Below are 26,747 nucleotides of genomic sequence, written 5' to 3' on the forward strand. Positions count from 1 at the left end.
ATGTCTCAATATTTTCGCCACAACCCCGTAAGAGTCAAGTCCAGTTCACTGTTTGGTACAGCGTCGGTCGCACTGCATGCAAAGCTCAGCCAATATAGGTAAGTACCCTTTACCTCCGGTTAGGACATGAGCGAAGGGTAGCCTTGGTTCAGGACACCCAAACTCTTCCGGGCTCTTCCACAGGTGCCTGTCTGCACCCCAAGATAGAAGGGCTTGTCTCAGACACACCGGTCTCTCTGGAGGCTGAGGTCAGCACATTTGCTGTTCACCTGGGGTGCAACTTCTCTATCAAAATATCAGATAACTTGAAGGCTTTTTGCTTTCTTTTGCTACAGGACCCATTTCAAATCCCATAGTGAAGCATGTTGTTATAGATCACAGACTGTATGTGATTGGTGGGGTTTGTTATTGTTTTTAACGAGGTGTGTGTTAGCGTGTGCCCTGCCTGCATCTGTGTTGCCACGGAGGCCAGAAGGTGCCTCAGCTCCTCGTGTGTTGTGTCTTCAGACGAAGGCCTCACTAGGTCACAGGTTCAAGCAAGTGATCTTCCATCCTCAACTTCCGGAGTAGGTTTAGGACTGCGGATGCAGGCTGCCATTCGCAGTTAAACTGTGTGTGCGTGTGCACATAGATGTAAGAGAATGCATTAATTTGTTGCACATAGGGAATATATATTACTCTTTAAGAAGACTTTCAAGGCATAGATACATGTAGATAAACAGGAAAAGGAAGGCCCGTGGCCCCGCCCTCATCGCAGGCACTATCAACACGCTACAGTTGCTCTGGCTGGGCTTTCCCCACTTGTTTGTACACAGATGAAATCTTAGCTTGAGGTGAGAATGTTACGTCTTCGTGCTTCGTCCTTCACCAGATCATAATCAATTCTCTAAGCCATGGGGAAATGCGTGGACATGATATTGCATAGCTCACTTAACTAGGATTTTAAAATTGAAAAAAAAATTGTGTTTTTTATGTAGGGGCGTGGGTGTGTCTTGACACCTATGTGGAGGTCAGAGAACAACTTTTGGGATCTACTATGTGGGTAACTGGTACTCTCTGTTAGATTTCAAAAGTGTTTTCAAGTTCTCATCATTGTAAATACTCGTGGGATATGATGTGGAGCCAAAGCGCTCCCGTTCATTTCAGCTGGTAGTCTTCCGACTGGAGTCCAGACGAGAGGGCGGAGTCCAGACGAGAGGGCGGAGTCCAGACGAGAGGGCGGAGTCCAGACGAGAGGGCGGAGTCCAGACGAGAGGGCATGGGCTGTTCTGGTCTTCTGTTTTAGTTTTGTTATCAATCAAAACTGACCAGTGTAGGTTTCCCTGTTCCTTCAGAAGAAGGAACTTACTACATTCACTTGCGAGCATGAACTGTCATCCCGTGGGACTTGTAACTGATTTTATAAGCAGAAAACAAAGTTGCTACTTTGTATCTCCCTCGTACCATCCAAACTGCCATGCATGTGTGTTCCTCTTCTCTTAGGGTGTTTGGAGGTTTTAATCAAGGCTTGTGAGCATATATATTTGTGCATATGTATGTATACATATATATACATATATACATATACATATGATTGTAAATCAGTGATATATGTCATTTGATGTGTGCGTGTTTATTCATTAATATGCTTTTCCTACGTGTTTAAGGAAACATTATCAGAGAAGTAGTGACCACTCTTTTTCAGGAGTCCAGGGGGAGGCCTGGTGGGGACAGGTCACTCTTATCACCGTGCCTCAGGGGTCACTGTGCCTCAGTCCTAAGAGGGGCGCAGTTGAATGAGAATGGAGCTGTTCTCTGTAACCGCGCCTCCCGTTCCTCCTTTCGACAGGAGAAGGGATAAGCATTGCCAGGCTTTCTTCAGGAAGGTTACGAAGAGCACTTTGTTCCAGATCCTGATGATCACCACGGTCACCGCCAACTCCTTCCTATTGGTCTTGGGGACGAACTATAACATCCACTTCCGGATGTTTAGAGTCTTTGAGGTGAGCAAGAAGCAGCTTTTACCCCACTGCTTTGCCTGTATTAATTTCTGAAAATGTTAAAATATTTCAAAGGCATTTTCGTTGCAAGACATTTTCTATAGAAACACCTTTAAAGACCTTGGACCCCTGCGGTAGCATCAGCTACTGGCAGAAGCAGTAGCGATGACGTGGCTGGTAAATCTCCCAGAACTCTCTCTTAACTCATAAACAGACACTGGACAGCACGGGCAGCGTTTCCAACGAAGTTAGGGCCACTCTCTGCAGGGAGGAAGCAGAGGGGCACCAGGGGGTGCTGGGCTGATGTGGGGCCAGCTATTAACAGCAAGAATTGCAATGTCCACACCAGTAGTGAGTAGTGAGTAGTGAGTAGTGAGTAGTGAGTAGTGAGTAGTGAGTAGTGAGTAGTGAGTACAGAATGTTCTCCGTCATCTCTGAAGGGGCTGGAGCTCGCAGAACTGGCCAGGTAGCGCTACCTCTAAAGGGCTTTACACTTAGAGGAATCAGAGGAAGATTTAGCAGGTTGGGAGCACACACACACACAAAAAGTATTTAAAGCAAAAGGAAACAGAACTACACAGGTCCCCAAACAGCCCCCAAATGAAGCTGCTGCTTTTATTTGTTTGCTTGCTTGAGACAGGGCTTCTTTGTGTCGCCCCGGCTGCCTTTGAACCCACTGTGTAGCCAGACTGTCCTTGAACAGAGATCTGCCTGCTTCTGTGCCACCCCTGCTTGGCAAAGCTGCTTCATCTTCATCAAGCGCTTGGTGGGGTTGGACGCAGACTTTCTCAGGCTAGGAAAAGGAACTTAGAATGAAGGACACAGTAAAGGGGACGGAGGCAAAATCCCACACATGGCAACAGCACAGAGCAGGCTGGAATCTGCTCCATACCTGTAACACATCCCTACCTCAAAGAGAGGACTGCAGAATCTGATAAACGCCGTACCATCCGGCTCTAGAGCACAGGCGACGTTCGTGGAGACGGTCCTAGGTTAAGAAGGGACAGAAGCAAAGTGACAAAGCCCAGGAAACAGCTGGTCATCAAATATGACCATTTAAAAATGAAGGCTGGGCTGGAGAGATAGCTCAGGGGTTAAGAGCACCGACTGCTCTTCCAGAGGTCCTGAGTTCAATTCCCAGCAATCACATGGTGGCTCACAACCATCTGTAATGGGATCTGACACCCTCTTCTGTGTCTGAAGACAGCGGCTTTTTTTAAAAAAGTCTAAAAAATGAAGGCTACTGTAGAGTAAGCAGTTACATACAGAGATGGTGGCTTGAATTAAATGGAGGAATTAAAAAACCTCATTTAAGATATAATTGATAGCGCGGCCGCGCCGGCGCGTCGAGCCAGAAGCAGCCGCCGGGATGGACGTGTTTCTCATGATCCGGCGCCAAAAGACCACCATCTTCACGGACGCCAAGGAGTCAAGCACGGTGTTCGAACTGAAGCGCATCGTCGAGGGCATCCTCAAGCGGCCGCCAGAGGAGCAGCGGCTGTACAAGGACGACCAGCTCCTCTATGATGGAAAAACTCTGGGCAATGTGGCTTCACCAGTCAGACAGCAAGGCCACAGGCCCCAGCCACAGTGGGCCTGGCCTTTCGAGCAGATGACACCGTTGAAGCGCTGCGTATTGAACCCTTCTCCAGTCCTCGGAGCTTCCAGATGTGATGAAGCCACAGGATTCTGGAGGCAGTGCCAATGAACAAGCTGTGCAGTGAGGGCCCCAGGCCTACCCCTAGAAACCCATTCCCCCAATAAAAAAAGATTTGGCTGTCTTAAAAAAAAAAGATATAATTGATAAAAACAAAAACAAAAAACAAAAAAAAAACAAAAACAAAAACAAAAACAAAAAAAACACTGAGAAAATACGGAGTGCTGGTGACGAGGAATAGACCCTGGATACGGATGAGAGGAACTCTTGGGTTTCAAATAGCCACGGACCAGAATGCTGAAAATCTAAACCCAAGAAAAACCACCCCCAAGTGTGTACATTGCGAGAGTACACACTGTATACCCAAGAATATGAACTTAACCCACGGAGCGAAGCGGTTTGGCTTCAGAGCGTTTGGGAAACACGCGACTTCTCTGTGGCACTTTGCCCAAAGACAGTGCAGTGACAGGCTCTGGGGAAGGAAGTGTGAGCCATGAATGTCGGGCGAACAGAAGGGACTCCGCTGTAGAGAGGGCACAGTCTCCCGATGTTCGGAAACTGGTGTGCAGCAGCCCGAGTGGCTGGGGACGTCTCACATCGGTGCTTTTGGTGATGAGCTCAGGAGTGTATAACGGTCTGTAGAATTAGTTCTGGTTGCCAATCCCCTGGAAAACATACTCAGCACACAATGGATGTGTTAGCATCTTTGACCCTAAGACAGAAAGTCAAGGAAAACTGGGAGAACCAGATACTACAATTTCAAAACACTTTTTTTAATTTTAAAATTGTCTTTATTTTTTTCTGAGAACTCCATATATATATATATATAATTATATACCCATATATAATTATATATACATTAGAATAAGATCACATATATCTTCCTTTTCCCCCCTCTAATTCCCTCCATATCCCTCCTGCAATGCATGCACTAGAATTGCATTATCTTTAAACTTTTTTTGATGACCCAGCTGGCCAGCAGGGAGAGTGGTTCCTGGCTGGCCTCAGGCGATTTCTCTATGTCCCATGTCTTCTCTGTGGTCAGCTTTCTGCTGAAAGAAAGCGTGTGCTGTCACCAGCAGCAGGGTCTGGTCTTACCGCGTGATCTTACCGTTTGACAGTCACCTTAGGAGTGTCGTTCTGAGTCACTGTGGAGTCTGTGAGGAAGCAATGGATAGTAATGAAGATTTTTCTCTTCCATTTATTTTTTTCAGCGGGAGGGTAGGCTCATATACACTAGGCAAGCACTCGACCACCGACTTGCATCCTCCGCTCAAGATAGCTCACTTCTCCCCTTCCATCTTCCATGTTTGCTTGTGGTATTTGTCTGTTTGTTTATCATAGATCTGAGTTTATGATCTTTTTGCATCAGCTTCCCAAATTCTGGGAAATTCTTGAAAGTGAGGATGTCGTGGAGGGAGGAGATAGGAGATGTGGAGATGACGTTAATTTAAAAGTCGGAGTTTGCATTGTTTATGCCTTTGTTCCCAGCACTCGGGAGGCAGGCTGAGGCAGGCAGATCTCTATGAGCTAGAGGCTAGCCTGGGCTACAGAGAAGGTCTGTGTTTGGATTGGCAATGTCAGCACGAACTGCTCTGTGTTCTCTGAGGAGAGCTGGAACATTGGCCAGCTCGGTGGTTCTGCTTTCTTTGCGCCTATGATGTCAACACTGCAACTGGAGCTGCTTAGAGGAATAGCAGAGTCAGGATCTGTGCCGAAGGCAAGACTATCTTGTCGTGTGCCCTGTGAGGAAGCTGGCAGGGTTTATGGTACTCATGGATGCAGGAGATAATTGGAGACACTTCTGCTGCCTGGAGATGAGCCAATGTGAAGCCCAGGGATGGTAAACACTGTGGTCAGAAATCCTCAAAGATTGAGGTGAGTAAGGCCTGAAATGTAAGCTGCAGGGAAGAGTCAAGCTTTCCTGGTTCTTCCGCTGTGAACCCTGACTGTGATGACTCACGCCGTGTGGCCGATCACTACCGTGCCTAACATTTTGGCTGGTTTATCTTTGCTTGTTCATGCTCTGCAGCCCAGGTTGGCTCCAAACTCACGATCCTTCTGCCTCAGTCTCCCAAGTCTTTGGATTCATACCATGCATTTATTTCTATAAAGTGTTCCCGTTGACATGTTAGGAAGAAAGGACAACTCTGGTGAAGCAATGGATCTGGGCCCTGAGTATCAAGAAGAAATCAGCAATGCCTTGTGTCCTCTGTGGAAGGATAGCATCTGTCGCCTTGCTTGGTGTAAACTTGAATCGTTCCATCTTTTGGAACCAGCTGCCTATCGCCAAGAAACATGGAGGAGAGGAGGGATGTTCGTCAGGCACACTACTTGGGTTTAAAGAAAAAAGATTTGGTTATTTATTTATGTGTCTATCTCCATGTGTGTTTGTGCACACATGTGGTGATGCCCATGAAGGCCAGAAGAGGGCGTCAGATCCCCTGGAGCTGGAGGGACAGGCAGTTCTGAGCCACCTGAAGTGGCTGCTGGGAAATGAATGAACTTGGGTCCTCAGCAAATGCTCTTGACCGCTGCTCCGTCTCACAGTGCTTAGAGTCCTTACCACAAAGAATTTTTACGGGGTTGGGGATTTAGCTCAGTGGTAGAGCTCTTGCCTAGCAAGCAGAAGGCCCTGGGTTCAGTCCTCAGCTCTAAGGGGGTGGGGTGGGGGGGAAGAAAGCCAAACAAAGAATTAAAAAAAAAATGTGTGGAGGATTTAAATAGTGAATGGTAAATACCAAAGTACCCTGGAGATACAGGCATAGGTTTCTGCTATTGAGGACAAAGTCTTATTAAACATAGGAAGGCTGGAATGACCCCTATATCTCATCTCAGCACAATGGGAGCAAAGCTGCAAAGCATGAGAGAGAGAAAGCCACAGTGACAAACAGCCCGCTCTTGAATAGCCAATGGGCCCCTACAATCTAGTGAAAATGGAAACGCACCACAGCGAACCTATAAAATAAATGAAAGAAGTCCTAAGAGGGAAAGTCTTGGCTGTAAGTGCCTGCATTACACACTTAGATGGGCCAGCATGATGGCCCCCAGGTACAGGTGCTTGTCCCGTGAGCTTGGAGACCTGGCTTCAACCCCTGGAAACACAGGAAGGTGGAAGGGGAGGAACGGCTGCATAGAGAGCTGCCTTGACTCCACAGGCTTCCGTGTCTGTGACCTCCCTCGCCCCCAACACACGTGCAAATCCTTCTGAAATAAAAAGAGAAACTCGGCAAGTGGAAGAAACAGTTTTGATCAGGATGGAAACTAGTGAGAGAAAAATGCATGGGATAAGCTAAGGTATCTGACAGAGGGAGACATGGTTGAAAAGGCTGGAGGTTTAAACCAGACGAAGATGGCCCAGCATGAGAGGGGAAAGGGAGTTGGGACAGTAGACACTGACGAACTACAGAATGTTTTTAAAATTTAATTAATTAATTATATGAGTACACCATCACTTTCTCAGACACACCAGAAGAGGGCATCAGATCCCATCACAGATGGTTGTGAGCTACCATGTGGTTGCTGGGAAATGAACTCAGGACCTCTGGAAGAGCAGTCAGTGCTCTTAACCACCGAGCCATCTCTCTAGCCCACTAAAGAACAGGTCAGGATAGATCTTTAAAATCTTATAGTCCACTAGATTGGAAAATCTAAAAGAAATAAACTTTTAGATCCTACCAAGGTTAAATGAAAACAAACCTTTGTGGCAATGAAAATTATCTTTCACTGGCGTTCATAAGTAAGTACAGATAGCTGACAGATGACAGGCTGAAGGCAGAGGAACGCAATGAATGGCTCCTTCTGACTTGACTGACTGTGCCTGTTATCACTCAAAGAAATGAACACAGATAGTGTCGTTTCTAGTTTTGAGACTAAACTGTCGATTCGTTAGTGTCCCTGTCACAAGCCAGCTTACAAATGCATGCCTGCAGACCGTCTCGTTAGATTTGTCAATTCTTGGAGAAATCGAGAAAGGAAATAAAAAACCTTTATTTAAATTACAGAGTATGTTTTTACGTGAGGAGATGGATGTGCAAGTAGTTAAGAGACATCTTTAAAACTCTTTAAAGATAGTTTAAGAATTAAGATATAGTTGCAACATCTCCTTTTGATAAAGAGTTTTAGTGGATCTACAACAAACGACGAGATTGAAACTGTGGTAAGAATATCCTGAGTGAAAACACTCAGGTTCAAAGGATTCACCGATGAATTCTATCAGTCCTTTAACGGAGACTTAGCCTCTCTGGCCTCCGCACACTGGGGGAGGAGAGGGCACTGAAGGCTCTTTATGGAGCTAGGATCACCCAGGTGCACGCACAAGAAACTGACGACAAGCAGAACATAAATGCGGAACGATTCCCTCTGCTCTCTGCAAACAAGATCCAAGAACGCTCCAGGAAGATGGTTGACTATGTTACAGCTGGCTTTGTGTTACACGGTGGGGCGGGGGGCTTGGGGTTCAGCGTGTGCAGATGGACCCAAGGACAGAAATTATGTGACCTCTTAACGAAGGCAGAAAAGAAAAGGGTTTTGATAAAATCCAAAATCCCTTTGTGATAAAAGCCCCGAGAATAGCGAAAGAAGAAACATGTCGATGTATCCAAGTGTATGGGACAAACCTTCAGCCGGCAGTGTACTAAATTGGGGAAAAACTGGAGGGATTCCCACTAAAACCACATTCTCTCCTCTTACCACATGCGTTGTTGGGCGTCTCAGCTAGAGCAGTAAGACAGGGGAAGCAAATAAAGGAGATACCAACAGAGAAGGAAGGTCGACGTCCCTAACTGCAGACGATGATTCTACAAGTAAGAGATCCCAAAACTCGGCCAGAAAACTCTTAATGGCAGCACAAAGTCAGCATATAAATCAGAAGCTTTCCTAGCCACCAACAACAAGTACCCTGAGGAAGACAGCAGGGGACAATCCCATTCATAGTCACATCGAAACAAAACGAATTACCCTGCTCTCACCAAAACCTTGTAGGTCCTGTGGATGAGCCTTCTGCTGCCATACCTGATGACCCAATTCAGCCTTCCAACGTGGGAGGAGAGAACGGACTGCCACAGATTGTCCTCTGTACACACTCATGAGCATGCACACACAGAGGCATACACATATGCACCCACATGTGCATGTACACACTCATACACATGCGCACACCCACACCCACATTCATGCACACGTACAGGCATCCACACACACATGCATAATGCACGCACACACAGTTGTGCGCATACATGCATATGTACCCCCACTAGCGCACACATACTCACATCATAGGAAGTGTGATAAGAATATCGTGGAAATTTTGAAACACTGAAGAAAGACATTGAAGATTTTGGACAGATCCTGTGCTCAGGCAACTGGAAAAGGCCATCATGTGAAAATGGCTGCCATGTAAATCTAGTGTAATGTCCATTACAATGTCACTCTTCACAAAAATAGGGAAAGCCCCACCCCTATAACTCACAGGAAGGCACAAATCACCAATAACCAAAGCAATTTTGAGCACGAACAATAATGTTGGATTGGTTTTGTGTTGCACTGCAGAGCCAGAGTAACAAAAACGATGCAGTCTGTCACAAAGACAGTCACATAGGTCAACAGAACAGAAGAGCAGACGCAGACACCAGCACACACGGCTATAACCACCCGATTTCTTACAAAGACAGCGAAACACAAACGAAGGGCTGGAAAGAGAGCCCAGTGGGTAAAACACAGGTAAGTGTGTGGTTTGCATCCCCAGCTTCCACATGAATGCTGGGCAGGTGCAGTGGCCTTGTTCTCCACACAAATACATACACATGTGCATGGACATCTGTATGTATGCATGCATATATACACATATGAACACACATACATGCACATATAAGCATATGAACATGATACATGCATAGATACATGAACATGCATGCATATACACATATGAACACATGCATACATAGATATACATTGAACACAATTGCATGCACATATAAACACATGAACATGATACATGCATACACACATATGAACATACCTGCATATACACATATGAACACACATGCATGCACACATAAACATATGAACGGGATGCATGCATAGATACATATGAACACAGTGCATGCACATATAAACACATGAACATGATACATGCATACACACATGAACATACATGCATATACACATATGAACACACATACATGTATAGATACATATGCACACACACACACAAACCCCTCGGCATAAGACCTGGAACTGTGAATTGCTATATGGAGAGCTATATAATTTTCAATAGATAAGTGTAGGTTGGGACTCTTGCATAGGAACCCAGGTGCTCAGGAGATAACACCAACAGATAAATGGGACGGTGCCACATTAAACAACTTCTGTATGGTAAAGGGAACTGAGTGGAGCGATGAGACGCTGACACAACAGGGGAAGCCTTCATTACATATGTATCTATGTGACAGAATTCATACCTCAGTCAAAGAATTCAAGAAACTTAGCAACAACAAGGCAGCCCAGTTGTAAATGGGCTAGTGATATGAACGGACAGTTCACAGGAGAGGGAACATACATGACTGATAAGCATGTTCGCCACCATCAGCCATTAGAGACATGAAGATCAAAGCCACCTTGAGGAGCCAGAGAAGGTGCTTTAGCAGCTAACAGTCCTTTCCTGCTCCTCCAGAAGACCTGGTTCAGTTCCCGGCACTCACACTGGGAGGCTCCCAAAGTCTGTGACACCAGCCCCCCGAGATCCAACGCCTGCTCTGGCCTCCACGAGCACCCGTACATACACGGTGCACACTCACAGACACAAAACCAATCTTTAAAAAAGCTACCTCGTTGAGATTCCATCTTCCTCCTGTAACAATGGCAGTAAGTAACTAAGAAAAGAAACAAGGCGACCTCTCGTCAGTGAAGAGCACTTGCTGTGTAATCGCCACGATCAGAGTTTGATCCTAGCAACCGTATAACGATCCAAGGGTCCCACCAATGCCGGTAACCAGCTCTGAGGGATCCAACATCCTCCTTTGCCCTTTATGTACAAACACTAAATGCTGGTATGGATGTGGGCAACAGAGAGCTCTCAGACAGTGCTGGTGGGAATGTAAACTTAGTCCAATCTCCGCGGAGATCAGTATGGAGTTCTCAAAAACCAGAAACAGATCTACCGTAGGACTCAGCTGAATCACTCCTTGGTAGTTACACAAAGGAAACAACCATTTTATCAAGGAGATACACACACAACGGTGTTTATTGTGGTACTGTTAGTAATGACCGAATTATAGAACCGGCCTCAGCATCTGACAACGGAGGGAAGAATAGGGAAAGGTACACACGCACGGTGACATGCACTCTGTACAAAGAATGAAATTATATTCTACGCAGGGAAACGGATGTCATCAGAGACAACAGCCTTGGGTGAACTTAGCTAGTCTTAGAAAGAAATGCGTGTGTTTCCTGGATTTCATGTATTTGCCGAGAAAAAACCATACGTGAATAGATTAATGTAGAACTGAGGTTCCTAGAGGAATAAAGAGGGTTAATGAAAGAAGAGTTGGGGAATGAGGCAGAGGGGCCATCACATCTAATATACAATGTATCCATAGGAAGATTTAAAAAGGGGAAACTAGAAATGTTTCAAATATGTATAAATGAACACATTTTAAACCAGTGGGTCAAAGAAAAATACACAAGGAAATGAGAACAGATTCTGGGTGAGTGAAAAAAAAAGAAAAAAAAAAAGTCCACGCAACACGGAAGCCTCAGATGGGACGCAGTAAAAGCAGTGCCCTGAGGGAGCTCATGGCCGTAAGCCCTCACATCAGAAAAGAGCCCAAATGGCTTGAGGTGAGGTGAGGTGAGAGCTTCACTTCAAGTAAATAGAGAAGACCAAACCCAAATGAGCAAAGGGATTTTTTTTAAAGAAAGTTAGAGGAAAATAGAATTAAAAGTTCGTGCTTTGAGAGGCGAGCAAGCTTGATAAAAGCTTAGCTGTTTTGAACAAAGATTTCAAATTGCTTTCAGAAGTGAAAATGGAGTCATTACTATCGACCTTACTGAGGGGAGAGAGACTAGAGAGGAATATGACAGATAATTGCACGCGGGCAGATTGGATGGAGGAATTGGACAACAGGCAGACCGACAAACTGGCTTAAGAAGGAATGAGGGAACAGGCTTTCTCCACAGTCCTGTGAAAAGAGGCAGTCATCAGAGAACAACAAAAGCCCACACATGGATGCAGGCTTTCTGGAACTGCCCAAGCAGCAACACACGGGGTGACGTCGCTGAGCTCGTGTGTGGGGCCAGCGCTGCCCGGTGCCTAAGGCAGACTCAGGTACACAGAAAATAGAACTACGGACAGATATCACGTATGGCCAATGAGGCAGAGGTCCTCACTGATGTGAACAGATTAGACCCACAGCATACTTGAAATAACTATACACCATGACCCACTAGGGCAAACCCAAAGCTGAGGATGTGGCCCAAGGGTAGAATATGTGATTAACACAGATTTTAATATCTAGTAACACAACTAATTGGTGTAATTGACCAATAGATAAGGAATGATCCACACAACCATTTCCATGGATACAGAGGCACTTGATGAAATCCACATTTTAGAACAAAACCAAGCCAACTAAAACCATTTAACAAGTTAGGTACTCAAGGAAAGTTCCTTACTGATCGAAGGCCTTATGGGGTGGTGGAGAGGTGGCCCAGCGATTAGGAGCACTTTTTACTTTTCCAGAGGATTGGGGTTCAGTTCCCAGCACCTACTTGGTTCACAACCACCTGTAACTCCAGCTCCAGGGGATCTGATGCCCTCCTCTGACGTCTAAGATCACCAAACACATATGGCATCCACAGACATACAAGCTAAAAAAACATCCTACACCTTAAATAATCCCAAATAATTTTAAAGTTAAGAACATTAAGAAAAAACCCACAACTAACATCATAATTAATATTAAAAGGTCAGGAATCAGACAAAACTAACAGCTTTTTACTCTATTCAACACTCTACTTGAAGTTCTTGCCAGAGTAATTACATCAGAAAAAGAAAAAAAAGGTAGCCATGGGAATGATAGTATATGACAGTACTACTCTAAACATTACTAATTATCAATCTGAAAAGGCAATCAAGAGAACTCTGTTTACATGCACTTAGAATCCTGGGTTCTATCTTAGCAGTATTTAAAAATGGACATGGGGTCTATTCCTGTAAGCCCAGCATGGGTGGTGTGTGCCTCTAAGCTCAGCATAAGTGGTGTGTGCCTGTAAGCCCAGCATGGGTGGTGTGTGCCTGTAAGCCCAGAATGGGTGGTGTGTGCCTGTAAGCCCAGCATGGGTGATGTGTGCCTGTAAGCCCAGCATGGGTGATGTGTGCCTGTAAGCCCAGCATGGGTGGTGTGTGTCTGTAAGCCCAGCATTCAGAAAAAAAAGGTGAGAGTAGAAGAAGCTTAAGGTCATCAAGGATGCCATTGGCTGCATAGAGAATTTGAGGCCAGCCTTCAATGAGACTGTCTTTAAAAACAAAACAAAACACAGCCCCCAAACCCAAAAAAGACAAAACCCTCCCAAACCAAAGCAAACCGAAGCAAACCAGGCAACCAACCAAGAAACAAACAAACAAACAAACAACCCAACCCAAACCATCAACAACAAAACAGAAGTAAAAGCAGAAAACAAAACCAACTTCCAAAAGAATAAAATACCTAAGAATAAACTCAACTCTATCTATCTATCTATCTATCTATCTATCTATCTATCTATCTATCTATCCATCTATCTATCTATCTATCTATCTATCTATCTATCTATCTATCTATCTATCTATCTATCGTCCATAGTTTAACAACATAGCATTAAAGATGTGTGAAGGACTTGAGCAGTAGAATAGCCGAGGAGCTGTTTCTCAAAGAAGACAGGACACATGGCCGGTAAGGACAAGATTGTCACCATCACCAGCTACTAAGGAAACACCAATCAAAACCACATGAACCTGCGACGTCACACCCATTAGGATGACTACTATAAAACCAAGAAAAACAAGAGACAAGTGTTTGTGACTGTGCAGAGCCTCGTGAGACCATGAACTGTGGTCACTGAGGAAGGCAGGAGGAGACTGGAGGGATTCTGCCAAAGCCCTTAGGCTGGCCTAGAATTTGCAAGACAGAAGAAACAAGGCAGACTTAGCCTCAGTGTAGAGGAAAAGAACCAGGTTCTTGAAAGTTGTCCTGTGATGTCCACATGTGGGCTGTGGCAAGCACATGCCTACACATGCACACACACATACACAGGCTCACACACTTCAGGCACACACACATGCCTGTGCACATACGTACACACAGACGCCATGTACACACACTCTAACAATATTGACCTAATGGGGCACTGGCACTGTATCTCAGGAGTAGAGGCCATCTCTAGTGTGCACGAGCCCTGGGTTTGATTCTCAACATCCAGAAAGAAGAAGAGGAGGGGGCTGGAGGGGCTGGGAAGAGGAAGGGAAGAAAAGGTAATGAGCTGCAATGGCCGAGGAAGAGTGATGGAACAAAACGAAACCAAAACCAGGAGGAAACGGGAAAACTGAAAGCAGAAATTAGTGAAATAGAAAACAGACTCAACTATAAGAACCAGGAAAGAACAACAAAGCCCAGAGCTGGACTATTAAACATAGTTAAAATGACTTTTCTTTGTGAGACACAAAACAAAACAAAACAAAACAAACCCAAAAAACCAAGGGAGAGCATAGGTATTTCAAAATCTGATAATTTGGCAGGCAGGATGGCTCAGTGGCTACAGGCACCAGCTGCTAAGTCTTACGACCTGAGGTTGATCCCGGGAAACCCGCATGGTGGAAGGAGAGAGCTGACCCTTGCAAGTTGTTCTCTGACCTCCTCACGTAACACCGCGGCACCTGTCAGTGGCCTTGTACACACGTGCGCATAGGCTAAATCAGTAAAAACGGGATAAGAAGGAATTGTAAAAGGGAAAAACTTAAAAGGCGGAATCTGATGACTCAGTGCCAGTACATTTGAAAACAATTCTTTAGGGAAGAATTTACACAACAGACGCTCGGTAACAAAGTAAAAAAAAAACAAAAAAAACCAAAAAAACAAAAAAAACCAAAAACAAAAAACAAAAAAACAAAACTTGGAACATCCATTGCCCAACCTTGCCGACCAGAAAGTATGACATTAGAAGCTTGAATTAGATGCCCCCAACCGCTGAAAACTAGGCTAATCTGGACGGAAAGTTTTACATACCTTTGTCTAATGCTGGACACATAAAGCTCTTGGTTACGAGATACATGGGCATCTGGCCCCACCCACAGTGCAGCTAGTTCATCCTTTAAGCTCAAAGGATGAGCCCCAAGCAGGGAAACTGAATACAGCTGGGGTCGTGAACTTGGGCGCGAACTCTCAGACCATTAAGAGACAACGCAAACAGCTGGAGAGGATAATAACTATTGCCGACTCGCGCTTTCCCAAAAATGCGCTCTTTTGCTGCGTTTACCTAGTTGCTGTGTTTGAAGCCCCCGGCTCCTTGGCTCACTCTCTCCTCCTGTCAATGGCAAACCCACCCTCCATGCAGAAGACTTTTCACACCCCTTGCCTGGTTGACTGTCACCTCCCCGACTCCCTCTTCGTAAGTCTCCGTACTGTGCAGGGATGGAGACCCTATGGCTCCTCTGCTCAAAATTCCCCAACAGTGGGGATCCACTCTACTCACTTTCCTTTCCCTACCTAAAACCCGGCTTGCTTGGCACATGGTTGTCTGGGCTTTTCAGTTCTGAGCGAGTGAGTTTTAGAGGACTGTAACGATGACCGGATGAATTTTGATGTAGAGAAAAGTTTTTAGATGCTTCTAAAAAGACCTGCCAGCAAGGAGAAAGCCATCGGAGCTGTGGGCGAGGGAGAAGCATTCGAAGGAGATCGGTTCAAACAGTATAAAAGTTTTTGTTTGTTTGTTTGTTTGTTTGTTGTTTTCTTGTTTTTTTTTTTAAGCAGAAAATGGGTGACTAGTTCAAAAGCAGCTGACTTGACTTGACTGATCTTTGTTTCTGACATAGGCAATGGATAAAATGTAACTAGATATTTGTATATTTCACCCTAAAAGTGATATTTATGTATTTCACCCCATTCAGGATGGCCAGAAAGGTCTTGAGACTCTCTTTCAGGGAATATTTATGTTAGGTGGCCTGTTAGGTTGAATAGTGACCAGGACCTGTATATATAGCTATTTACAGTCAGATGGCCAGCTACAAGGCCTTGCACGTAGGGGAAACCTAGTTCTGGGCTTAGAGCCATGGGCAAGGAAGACTCAGAAAGGGAAAAGAACCAGGTTCCTTAGGAGAACCGGGGGTTCCGGGTTTCTGTACATCTGATTGGGTGGTCTCCTTAGGTGAGCCAGGGTTCCGGGATTCTCCACATCTGATTGGGTGGTCTCGGCAAGGAGAGGGCTGGATATGGGGCTCTGCGTTTGTTTTGATCTCTAGCCCCTGTGACCCCTGTGACCCCTGCAGATCTCAGAGCTTTTCTTTGTCTCCATCTATGCCTGTGAGTTCCTCATGAAGGTCTACGTGGACCCCATTACATATTGGAAGGATGGCTATAACATACTGGATGTGGTCATTCTGGTTATCATTACAATACCGTACTTTCTGCGCAAAATCAAGGGAAATCATTTTGAATACCTCCACTTTGCTGACGGCATCCAGTCTCTACGGGTCCTGAAGCTTATCTCCTACAGCAGGGGCATCAGGGTGAGTACGACTAGATGCCAAGGCTGGGGTCTAGAGATGGCGCAGCAGTTAAGAGCGCAGACGCTTCTCCAGGGGACCCAAGTTCAGTTCCCAGAACTCACAGGGCATCTCGCAACCTTCTGGAACTCCAGTTCTAGGGCTCTCTTTTGATCTCCACGGACACCAGACAAATTCCTAGTGCACACACATTATATACAGGCAAAAACCAAATTACCCCCCCCCCCGCCAAAAAAAAAAAAAACCACCTCAAACCCTCCAAAACTCTGATAAAACGCCAGGGCTGGGATCTGAATGCTGTATGAGCCTATCTGAGCCTTTCCTTCCATCCATGGACGCAGAAGCTGTCTTTCTTATGGTGCTGACTGCTGTGAGCTGTGGTCCGGGATTTGCCAGTGTTTGCGTGGCTTTGATCAATGGCTGCCATTTATTTTTTAAACGGGCAAAGTCGGAAGGTGCCATTCCCACCACCTTCCTGATGGACGATCATGGCACATTCTTCAGAACATTTCAGAGAAGGCAGGGTGTGCTTGGGTCCTAAATGTGAACTCTCTCCGGCGTACACCTGCAGACACCCATTCCTTACATCCGTGTAATCACATGCCTCTGTATGTATGTGTGTGTGTGTGCCCAGGCCTCACTCCTGCCCAGTTCCAGGCCAGTATCTGTATTTCCTGTCCCTATTTCCTTGTTTCTCCCCATGGCTTGCTTTTGTCCCCTTCTCTCAAATGACTAGCCTCTCCGAGGTTGCTGGCTGTCTCTCCTTACCCACTTGTGGTGATTTGCCTCAGTTTCTTTCTCCTTTTCTTTCTTTGGCTTTCCTTCTAATATGTCTAGGGTTTAGGTCTCACATTTGTGTCTTTTAAAAATTTTTTTACATTTCAAATGTTATCCCCTTTCCCGGTTTCCCATCCATAACCCCCCTATCCCATCCCCCCTGCCTCTTCTATAAGGGTGCTCCCCCACCCATCCACCTACCTCTTCCCACCTCCCCACCCTGACTTTCCCCTACACTGGGGCACTGAGCCTTGTCAGGACCAAAGGCTTCTCCTCCCATTGGTGCCCAACAAGGCCATCCTCTGCTACATATGCAGCTGGAGGCATGGGTCTGTCCATGTGTACTCTTTGGGTAGTGGTTTAGCCCTGGGAGCTCTGGTTGGTTGGTATTGTTGTTCTTAGGGGGTTACGACCTCCTTCAGCTCCTTCAGTTCTTTCTCTAACTCCTCCAATGGGGACCTCGTTCTCAGTTCAATGGTTGGCTGCGAGAGTCCGCCTCTGTATTTGTCATGCACTGGCAGAGCCTCTCAGGAGACAGCTCTATCGGGCTCCTGTCAGCATGCACTTCTTGGCATCCCCAATAGTGGCTGGATTTGCTGGCTGTATGTATATGGACTGGATCCCCAGGTGGGGCAGGCTCTGAATGGCCATTCCTCCAAACCTTGCATTTTTATCTCCTCCTATGAATATTTTTGTCCCCCCTTCTAAGAAGGAGTGGAGCATCTGCACATTGGTCGTCCTTCTTCTTGAGCGTCATGTGGTCTGTGGATTGCATCTTGGGTAATCCGAGCTTTTGGGCCGATCTCCACTTACCAGTGAGTGCGTACCATGTGTGTTGTATTGTGATCATTGCCTCAGTTTCTACCGGCTGCTGCCTTCTCAATGTGGATTTTCTCGGCCAGGCCATTGCTTGGTTTTGTTGGGATTGCATTTGCTGTTCTTGCTGTCTCCTCTCTGGGCGATCTTTTGGCTTGCACTTACATCTCCAGACCCCAGTTCTCTCTCCAGCCTTTTGTTTGCCGGTTGAGGTGTGCATCCCCCCAATCCCATTCAGTTGCCAAGTCAACTCGAGTGTCATCTTTGGCCCTCCCCTCTTAAAGCTTGTTGCATGATAAGTAGCTATGGACTTGTCTATGGCTCTCTATTCCCGCTACTTCCAGCCTTTGACTGGGTTCTTACGATGGGGGTCCCACCCAGCTGAGAAAGCAGATCAGAAATCCTCAGGACCGGAGGAAATTCTCCAAAGGCACATCAAGTCTCAGCGAGCTTTCCCTTCAAACACCTTGTTCGTAGGCTTGAGCCAGGTGCTCCAGTGCCTCCCGGAAGGAAGGGATAGGGGTTTGTGAGATCTTAGGATCCAGCCACTTCGAAAAAGACAGCTGGCCAGTTATCAAGGCAAGGCCATGAGCCCATGGGAGGTAGCTCATAATAGTCTAAAAATCCTGTCTCTGCCTAGCAAGCAGACAGGTAATTATGAAACCCCCAGTTCTGAAAGAACAACTCCAAAAGCATTAGTCTTATTCCCCAGGGGGAGTTTAGAGCAGCCTATTTCTCTGAGTTGATCTTTCTACTGCCTCGAATACCCCCATGGTCCAACCCTCACCCTTCTGTGTTCAGCTCCAAGATGCCTTCCTAGTGCTAAGCTGGTCTTAAGGGTCACTGTGCTCAGGGACACTGGTGGTTGGAGGTGGTGGCAAGAGTGTATCCATCACTCCTCACTCTGTCATTATATTGTACCGTGACCAGAACAAACTGGTTCTCTAAGCCTGTGACCCTCCCTACTGATACTAGCCTACTGCTTGAAATTCTGTCTCAGCCATTGTTCTATTGATGTGAAGAGACACCATGACCAAACGATACTTCTAAAAGAAAGTATTTAATTGGTGGGTGACTTACAGTTTCAGCGGGTCAGTCCATGATCAAGGCAGGAGCATGGCGACAGGTATAGCAGGTATGGCCCTAGAGAAGTAGCTCAGAGGTACCTTCAGACTATAGGCAAAAAGAGGGAGTTCCTGACATGGGCTTTACACTCTCCAACAAAGCCACACCTCCTAATCCTTCTAATCCTTTCAAAGAGTTTTTCTCCCTGGTGACTAAGCGTATGAACTTATGGGGTCCTTTCTTAGTCCAACCGCTGCATTTCACTTCCTGGTTCCCATAGGCTTATTAGCTGTAGTATAATGCAAAAATGAACTCGGTCCAACTTCAAAAGTCCTGATAGTCTATCTCAGACTCAACATTGTTTAAAAGTCCGAAGTTCAAGGTCTCTTCCGAGACCCCTGGCAAACTCTAGACTCTCAGTAAAATCAAAATGAAAGGGTGGATCGCGTGCTTCCAACATACGAGGACACAGCATATAATCACCATTCCGAAGGGGAGGGAAGGGAGCGGGGTGAGGAAGCACTGGGCTAAAGCAAGTCTCAAAACCAGCTGGGCAAACTCAAAACTCTGCATCTCCATGTGTGATGTCAAAGGGCTCTTTTTTTTTTTTTTTAAAAAAAGATTTATTTATTTAGTATATGAGTACACTGTAGCTGCCTTCAGACACACCAGAAGAGGGCATTGGATCCCATCACAGATGGTTGTGAGCCACCATGTGGTTGCTGGGAATTGAACTCAGGACCTCTGGAAGAGCAGTCTGTGCTCTTAACCACTGAGCCACCTCTCCAGCCCTGTCAAAGGGCTCTTAAGGTCACCAACTGCATTCAGCTTTGTTGACTGCAACACTGCTTTCTCTCTTGGGCTGGTTCTAGACCCTGTTGGTGGGTATCCCATGGCTCTGGCATCACCAACATCTTGGGGTCTCCAAGGCAATCCAGGCTTCATCTTCAATGAGATCTTTCTTCATTCCTCTCTGGGCCTCCATGCAGACACACGCCTGGCCTCAGCGGCTTTCCTCAGCTGAGGAGGAAGATTCCAAGACTCCTTTCTTGTAGCCTCGGCTCCAAAAGACAGAACCATGTGGCCGAAGCTGCCAACTTCTGCTGCCCGCTGTGGCTGGAACATGGTCTCCTTCAATGTTCAAATACATTTCATCAGCTTCCTGTTTTATTTTCCTTCTTTTTTTTTTTTTTTTTTTTTTTTTTTTTTTTTTTCGGAGCTGGGGACCCAACCCAGGGCCTTGCGCTTCCTAGGTAAACGCTCTACCACTGAGCTAAATCCCCAGCCCCTATTTTCCTTCTTTTTAAAGAAATTTATATGAGCACACTGTAGCTGTCTTCAGACACACCAGAAAAGGGCACCAGATCCCATTGCAGATGGTTGTGAGCCACCATGTGGTTGCTGGGATTTGAACTCAGGACCTCTTGAAGAGCAGTCAATGCTCTTAACCACTGAGCCATCTCTCCAGCCCCCAGCTTCCTGTTTTCAATGGTTTCCTTCACTGCTGAAGCGTTTCCTTTCACAGGTTAGAGGCTTAGGTAGCCAAGATCTTGCCCTTAGGTCACCACTCCCTTTACGCCATTTAACACCAACCTTTTCTTTAAATTTTCTATCTCCCCAAGTGCTAGACTCCACAACACTTCTTGGTGCTCCTTATTTGTTTCTTCAAACTGTGCGTTTGGTATCCCCCTCCCTCACCTGCTGCTTCTCATTATGGATCCTCATGAGGGTGGTTACTAGCAGCCATGTGACACACTCAATAGTAGGCCATCTTGAAATCTCTGGCCAATGCCGTTCATCCAACCATACTTTTTTTTTTTTTTTTTTTTTCTGGAGCTGGGAACCAACCCAGGGCCTTGCGCTTGCCATAGGCAAGCGCTCTACCACTGAGCTAAATCTCCAACCCCCACCCTCCACTTCTTTACCCTCCCTTTTTAATTTAGCCTCAATTGGAATATTAGGACAAAGGCAAAAAGAAGCCACATTCTTTGCCGAAATATCCGAAGGGTGGGCCGTAGACCACTAGTTAAGATTCTTTCCCTCTGGAATTTCTTGAGCTGGGTCTCCATAGTTCGAATTGCTCTCAGCACTGTCTTCCACGATCCTAATAGGATTGCCCATTAAGCCCCATTTAAAGTGTCCAGCCATTTTTCCAGTCCAGCGCCCCAAAGTTTCCATATTGCCCCATAAGCCAGTATGATATGGTCAGGCCTGTCACAACAGTACCCCAGTCCCCGGTATCAACTTTTGTCTCTCTTTTTTTTTTTTCCTGAGACAAGATTTCTATGTGTAACCCTGGCTGTCCCAGAATTTGCTGTGTAGACCAGGTTAGCCTCAAACTCAGACAGCCACCTGCCTTTGTCTTCTGAGTGCTGGGGTTAAAGGAGAGCACCAACACTTCTGTCTTAGTGTTCTGTTGTTATGATGAGGCACCATGACCAAGGCAACTCTTATGAAAAAGAAAACATTGAACTGGGGGTTTTGCTTACAGTTTCAGAGGGTTAGTCTGTTGTCCTCATGGTGGAGATCATGGCAACAGCACGGAACACATGGTGCTGGAGAAGTGATTGAGAGCTACATCCTGATCTGTAGGCAGAAAGAGAGACTGTGCCTGGTTTGAACGTTTGAAACCTCAAAGCCCACCCCCAGTGAGATACTTCTCCGGCAAGGCCACACCTCCTAATCCTTCTAATCCTTTCAAAGAGTTCCTCTCCCTGGTGACTTCCTCCCTCCCCTGAGACAGGGTTTTTTTTTTTTTTTTTTTTTTTTTTTTTTTTCCGGAGCTGGGGACCAACCAGGGCCTTTTGCGCCTAGGCAAGCGCCTACCACTGAGCTAAATTCCCAACCCCGAGACAGGGTTTCTGAGGCTGGCCTTGAACTCTCAGAGATCCACCTGCCTCTGCCTCCAGAGTGCTGGCATTAAAGCCATGCACCACAATGCCTGACTAGGCCATTCTAATTTAAACCACCGCAGTCTATGAAAGCATTCTTAGTAGCTCAATGTTCATAAAGCACTTACTCAGCGAACATCTCAAGACATGGTAACTGAACAATAAATGCATATGGCCCTCCAGGGACGGACAAGAGAAGGGAGGACCAGGTAGTTACCTGTTTTACAGGAGAGAGAGATACAAGTCATAAGATTGGGAGCTGCCTATGAGGTGAGGCCCAGAAAAAGTGGGGAGCCATTTCCTCTTGGATCTCCCTACCCTCAGGTACATGATGGTATCCCTATTCCTCTTAGACTTGGGGGGAATGAACGTTTAAGATGAACTCTTAGCTGAGGTACACAAATGCAATATCCAGGGGTGACCACAGAGTCAGACTGGATTCAAGCAGAGAGGTCAGTGGGGCTGAGGGAGAGGTGACCCAGACCTGGCACAGTCTGCCCGTGACACAAGATGGATGCCACTGTGAGACTGGGACAGTCCTTAGTCTGGGACCGATTCTGATAATTCACGCATTCATTCATTCATTCATTCATCTGATACTTACCTTACATCTACTGTGTGCTCAAGGTCTTGTGGATAGGTGTGAGCTGGGGAGGATATGTGTGTTCTTGAGTGGGTTAACAGGGAGCTGTCACCCAGCCACGGTCTCCCTGCCCTGCAGACGCTCATCATTGCTGTGGGGGAGACCGTCTACACTGTGGCCTCTGTGCTGACGCTGCTCTTCCTCCTCATGTTTGTGTTTGCGATCCTGGGATTCTGCCTGTTTGGCAATGCGGATAGAGGCGACCTGACTAACTGGGGGAACCTGGCTGCAGCGTTCTTCACTCTCTTCAGTTTGGCCACGGTACTGTGCTTGGGAAGCCTGGTAGGGGTGGAATCTGAAGAAGGGACTGTCGGGGAAGGGCGAGTGTGTGTACGGGACGGGCCTCTCTGGAACCTTCTCCACACTCAGGTGCTTGTTCCTTGGGTACAGGAGAGCTGGGTCTTGGCATGCTAGGACCAGTCAGAAGCCAGTGGGTTCTATTTCTGTCTATAATTCCGTGATTTTATAAGTCATTCCATGTGTTGCACAGGGTAATAAAACTTGAAAACCTTCTCAAATGATACTTAATTTGGATTAACCTTAAGTTATAAATAAAGTCCACAGCACACAGCTTTTTAAAAACCAAAAAAAAAAAAAAAAAAAAAAAAAAAACTAAGCTGTCACAAATCCACCCAGAATAAGCAAAGCCCAAGTCACAAGGTCCAGACTTTTGAATTACTATAAAGAGAGGCACACACACACACACACACACACACACACACACACACACATATATATATATATATATATATATATATATATATATATGTATTTTTTTCCAAAATGACCTGGAAATAGGCCGTGCCTTTTAGGAGAAAATGGAGAAGAGACTCCCATAGGGACACTGGCTCCCACCGAATGGCACCTACATTTCTGAGCCTCTGTGTAGAGAGGCTAGCCAGTGGGTGAGGAGGAGTTGAAGGACTGCAGTGGAGGCTAAGTTGGCCTCAGTGGAGTCAGTGCTATCCTGGCATAGGTGATGTGAAAACCCACTGTGCCGGGCCTTGGTGCTCAGTGTCTTCTGTCCTGCCTGACCAGGTTGATGGCTGGACAAACCTACAGGAGGAACTGGATAAGCGGAAGTTTACTGTGAGCCGGGCGTTTACCATCCTCTTCATCCTGCTTGCCTCCTTCATCTTCCTCAACATGTTTGTTGGTGTGATGATCATGCACACGGAGGTGAGGGGATGCAGCGTGTGCTGGCGTGTGTGTACGTGCGCATGTGCGTGGTGCAGCGTGTGCTGGCGTGTGTGTACGTGCGCATGTGCGTGGTGCAGCGTGTGCTGGCGTGTGTGTACGTGCGCATGTGCATACCCTCAGGTTAGGTGTGTCAGGTACAGGTAGGGGCCAGATTTCTTGGACAAGCTGGAATTGGGTCTTGTGAAGTGGTGTAGAGGTAACCAAATGGCCCCTCTCACTTGTACCCAACTCTACAAGTTCATCACCTCATGATGGAGGGCCATCAGGTCAGTGGAGCTTAAGAAACCATTGTAGGGTGGCAGCTTGAGTTGGGGGCTGGCCCTGGGGGGGGGTGGGCCTTTCTGCTGAGGCCTGAGCATCAGGGCAAGCTAGGAAAGGAGAAGGGCTTGAAGTGGAAGGGGTCTGGGGGGACACCATCTTGACTGGTATATTCTGCTGTATTAGGACTCCATCAAAAAGTTCGAGCGGGACATGACATTGGAGAGGAACTTGGCACTTATGGAGGAGAAGCAAATGATTCTGAGACGCCAGCAAGAAGAGGTCAACAGGCTGATGAACACACAGGCAGGTGACCCCCCTGGAAGGGTGACACACTAGACAGACAGAGGGAAGTTAGGGCTAATGCGATGGCCAGGAGGAAGGGCTTTGAACTCAAATAGAGTTCAGGTAGGCTCAGGCGTGCCTGGCTTTAGGTAAGGCAGGCCTTTCCCGGTAACCTCTAGAGCCAAGCTTCCCTTTCTGCAGCTGTAGTTCTCTGAATAATTTGCATGTGAGCACCAAGTTTCTAAAGGTCTGTACTTAGTGGCTGGTTCTCCACTGTGGGATCCTTTGGGAGGGACCACCTGTGCTGCAGCTTCTCACTGAGGGCTCGTCTGGTACCAGGCAGCTCAACTCCAGGCTGCTGTATGGATGAGGATTCTCCGTCAGGGAATCATTCGTTCATATATCACCACACTCCTAAAATCAGGACAAGAATACACTCAGTGGGCCGGAAGTCCCACCATGTGGGCAGCAATCTCCCTTCCTGTCTCATGGTCTTGTCTCTTGTCTGTCAGAGCATCTCCCCTTGGAATCAGAGATGGCCTTCCAGTCTAGCTATGCCCAAGGTTTGTTCAGAGTTGGAGGGGGTCGGAGGTCACCCAGAGTCACCCATAGACATTCTCTTGTTCCTTTGGTCTCACAGCAGGGATAGGGGCCCATGAGATACTATCATCCTTGCCCGGTCCGGACTCAGTGGTCAGGATGAACTTGTGACCCTTGGGAATCCCTGATGGTTCTCAGGTCTCCGTGTCCCTTGGTTGCCCTTGCCCACTGGTGTCTTCTCATTTCCACCTCTAGAAAGTAGGTAGCAAGAGCTTTGTTGAGATGGTAGACGGTTTCAAGAGGACCCTGCGGCACACAGACCCCATGGTTCTGGATGAATTCTGCACTAGCCTCTCCTTCATCGATATCTACTTGGATACCCTGGACAACCAGGACATTATTGTCAACAAGTGAGTTACTGGTCCTCGTGGCTTCTTCAAGGTCAGAGCACGTGATAGACCCCAGGAAGTTGAAGGGTTGATGACCAAGGTGCAGGAAAGATGGGTATACTAAGGCTTTTCCTGAGAATCCAGGATCCCATGTGTGCTGGGCTGCTGTGCGTGCGCATGCGCATGCGCATGGGTCTGCGGTAGAAGGGACTCTGCTCTCCTGACCCTCCTGGCCCGCATTCATTTGTGCCCAGTTGTAAGCATTGCTTTATCCCTTCAGGCCTCTGCTTGCTAACCCCTTTCCAGGGAGCAGGGGGTGTATATATGGTGGTGACAGGGAGCGGGGATGGGGTAGTGAGTCAAATGCAGGTGCTGCTGGCTTAGCTCTGTTACTGTCTTCCCATGTGACTTTGAATGAGTATCTGCCCCTTTCCTACCTGTTACCCAAGGCACCACTGGGCCAGTTAAATGACAGAGATATCTGATCCGGGGCTTAGTCTCAGAGTCAGTCAGTTGGGGTTTTGACTGGCGACAGAAGACCTGTGGACAGGTAGGGAGCTACTGTAGATGTCTGAGCAGGAACAGACATCGTAAGTCTGACTTCTGGATGAAATCCACCTGGAAGCCTCAGAGACTGGGGTAACCGAAAAGGAGGAGGCCGGGGAATGTCCATGTTGGGTCCAAGAAGAGTTGATGTTTTAACATGCCAGGGGCCCTCAGCGGAGTGACAGATGTGGGATTCCAATCTATCTGAAGTCTGTTCTCTTCCGTCCCACGTGCACCTGTGGGCAGGGTGACTTCATCGTGCTGGTGTGGAGGGGCGGTACGGAGCCGGCTTTATCCTCAGGTTTCCCTCTCCTGCTCTGCTCTCTAGGCTTCAGGAACTCTACTATGAGATTGCAAACGTGCTGAATCTGATGCTTGAAGACATGCCCCCCCGAGAGAAGTCATCCAGTACCCTGGAAAGCTAGAGGTAGCTGGGAACGAGTAGCCTCAAAGGCTGTGCCCGTCCCATTAAACGCAAGCCCCCAGGGGTGGTTTCTCAAACTTGCTATGATGTTAATGTTGGGATGTCCCTACCTTTGGGGGCCTGGATGAATGCTCATGAAAGTTGGTTTCCCAGGACCCACAATACTCCAGACGGTGCTTTGTACAAAAATTGTCATGGGACGAGTAAGGTTTAAGACTTGTCCTGGCTAAGGCCTGTATCTTGCAGCCTTCCCTTCCCTTCCCAGGGAAGCTGCTTGGGGGCCACAGAGCATCCCAAGCCAGCAGCTGTCTGTCACAGTCCTGCTGATGAGGGCTGAAGGCTGACGTGTGCAGGTGTCACACTGACCCATGACGGCTGACCTGGGCAGGTGCCCCGGCCTGGCAGAGACCTGCTGCCGGAGAGTCCCTTCTTTGGAAGTCCATGTTGATTTCCCTAAGGTTTACGCCAAGGCATGTGATACGATCAGAAAGATTATATGAGGGGAGTTCTGCCTAGGGCA

The 26,747-nt window shown here is 47.0% G+C and overlaps 1 protein-coding gene and 1 pseudogene across 1 annotated transcript; both read left to right on the forward strand.

Moving 5' to 3' along the window:
• Catsper3 (cation channel sperm associated 3) lies at positions 1–26,228 on the forward strand. The gene is made up of 8 exons (XM_032884252.1): positions 1–98; positions 1,829–1,982; positions 16,157–16,396; positions 22,664–22,846; positions 23,624–23,764; positions 24,230–24,349; positions 25,124–25,278; positions 26,132–26,228. Exons 1-8 carry the CDS (start codon positions 1–3, stop codon positions 26,226–26,228), a joined length of 1,188 nt encoding a protein of 395 aa, XP_032740143.1.
• On the forward strand, positions 3,314–3,715 carry LOC116883687 (annotated as a pseudogene).
• Positions 26,229–26,747: the final 519 nt, after the last annotated feature.

The sequence above is a fragment of the Rattus rattus genome, chromosome 14 (genome assembly GCF_011064425.1).
Source record: "Rattus rattus isolate New Zealand chromosome 14, Rrattus_CSIRO_v1, whole genome shotgun sequence".
NCBI classification, from domain to species: Eukaryota; Metazoa; Chordata; class Mammalia; order Rodentia; family Muridae; genus Rattus; species Rattus rattus.

Bases quoted from the DNA above. Each gene is read 5' to 3' on its own strand.
- Catsper3 (XM_032884252.1), top strand. From the start codon at position 1: ATGTCTCAATATTTTCGCCACAACCCCGTAAGAGTCAAGTCCAGTTCA. The intron at 24,350-25,123 runs GCAGGTGACCCC...TTCCACCTCTAG, and splicing joins ACAGGCTGATGAACACACAG to AAAGTAGGTAGCAAGAGCTT. The intron at 25,279-26,131 runs GTGAGTTACTGG...TCTGCTCTCTAG, and splicing joins CAGGACATTATTGTCAACAA to GCTTCAGGAACTCTACTATG.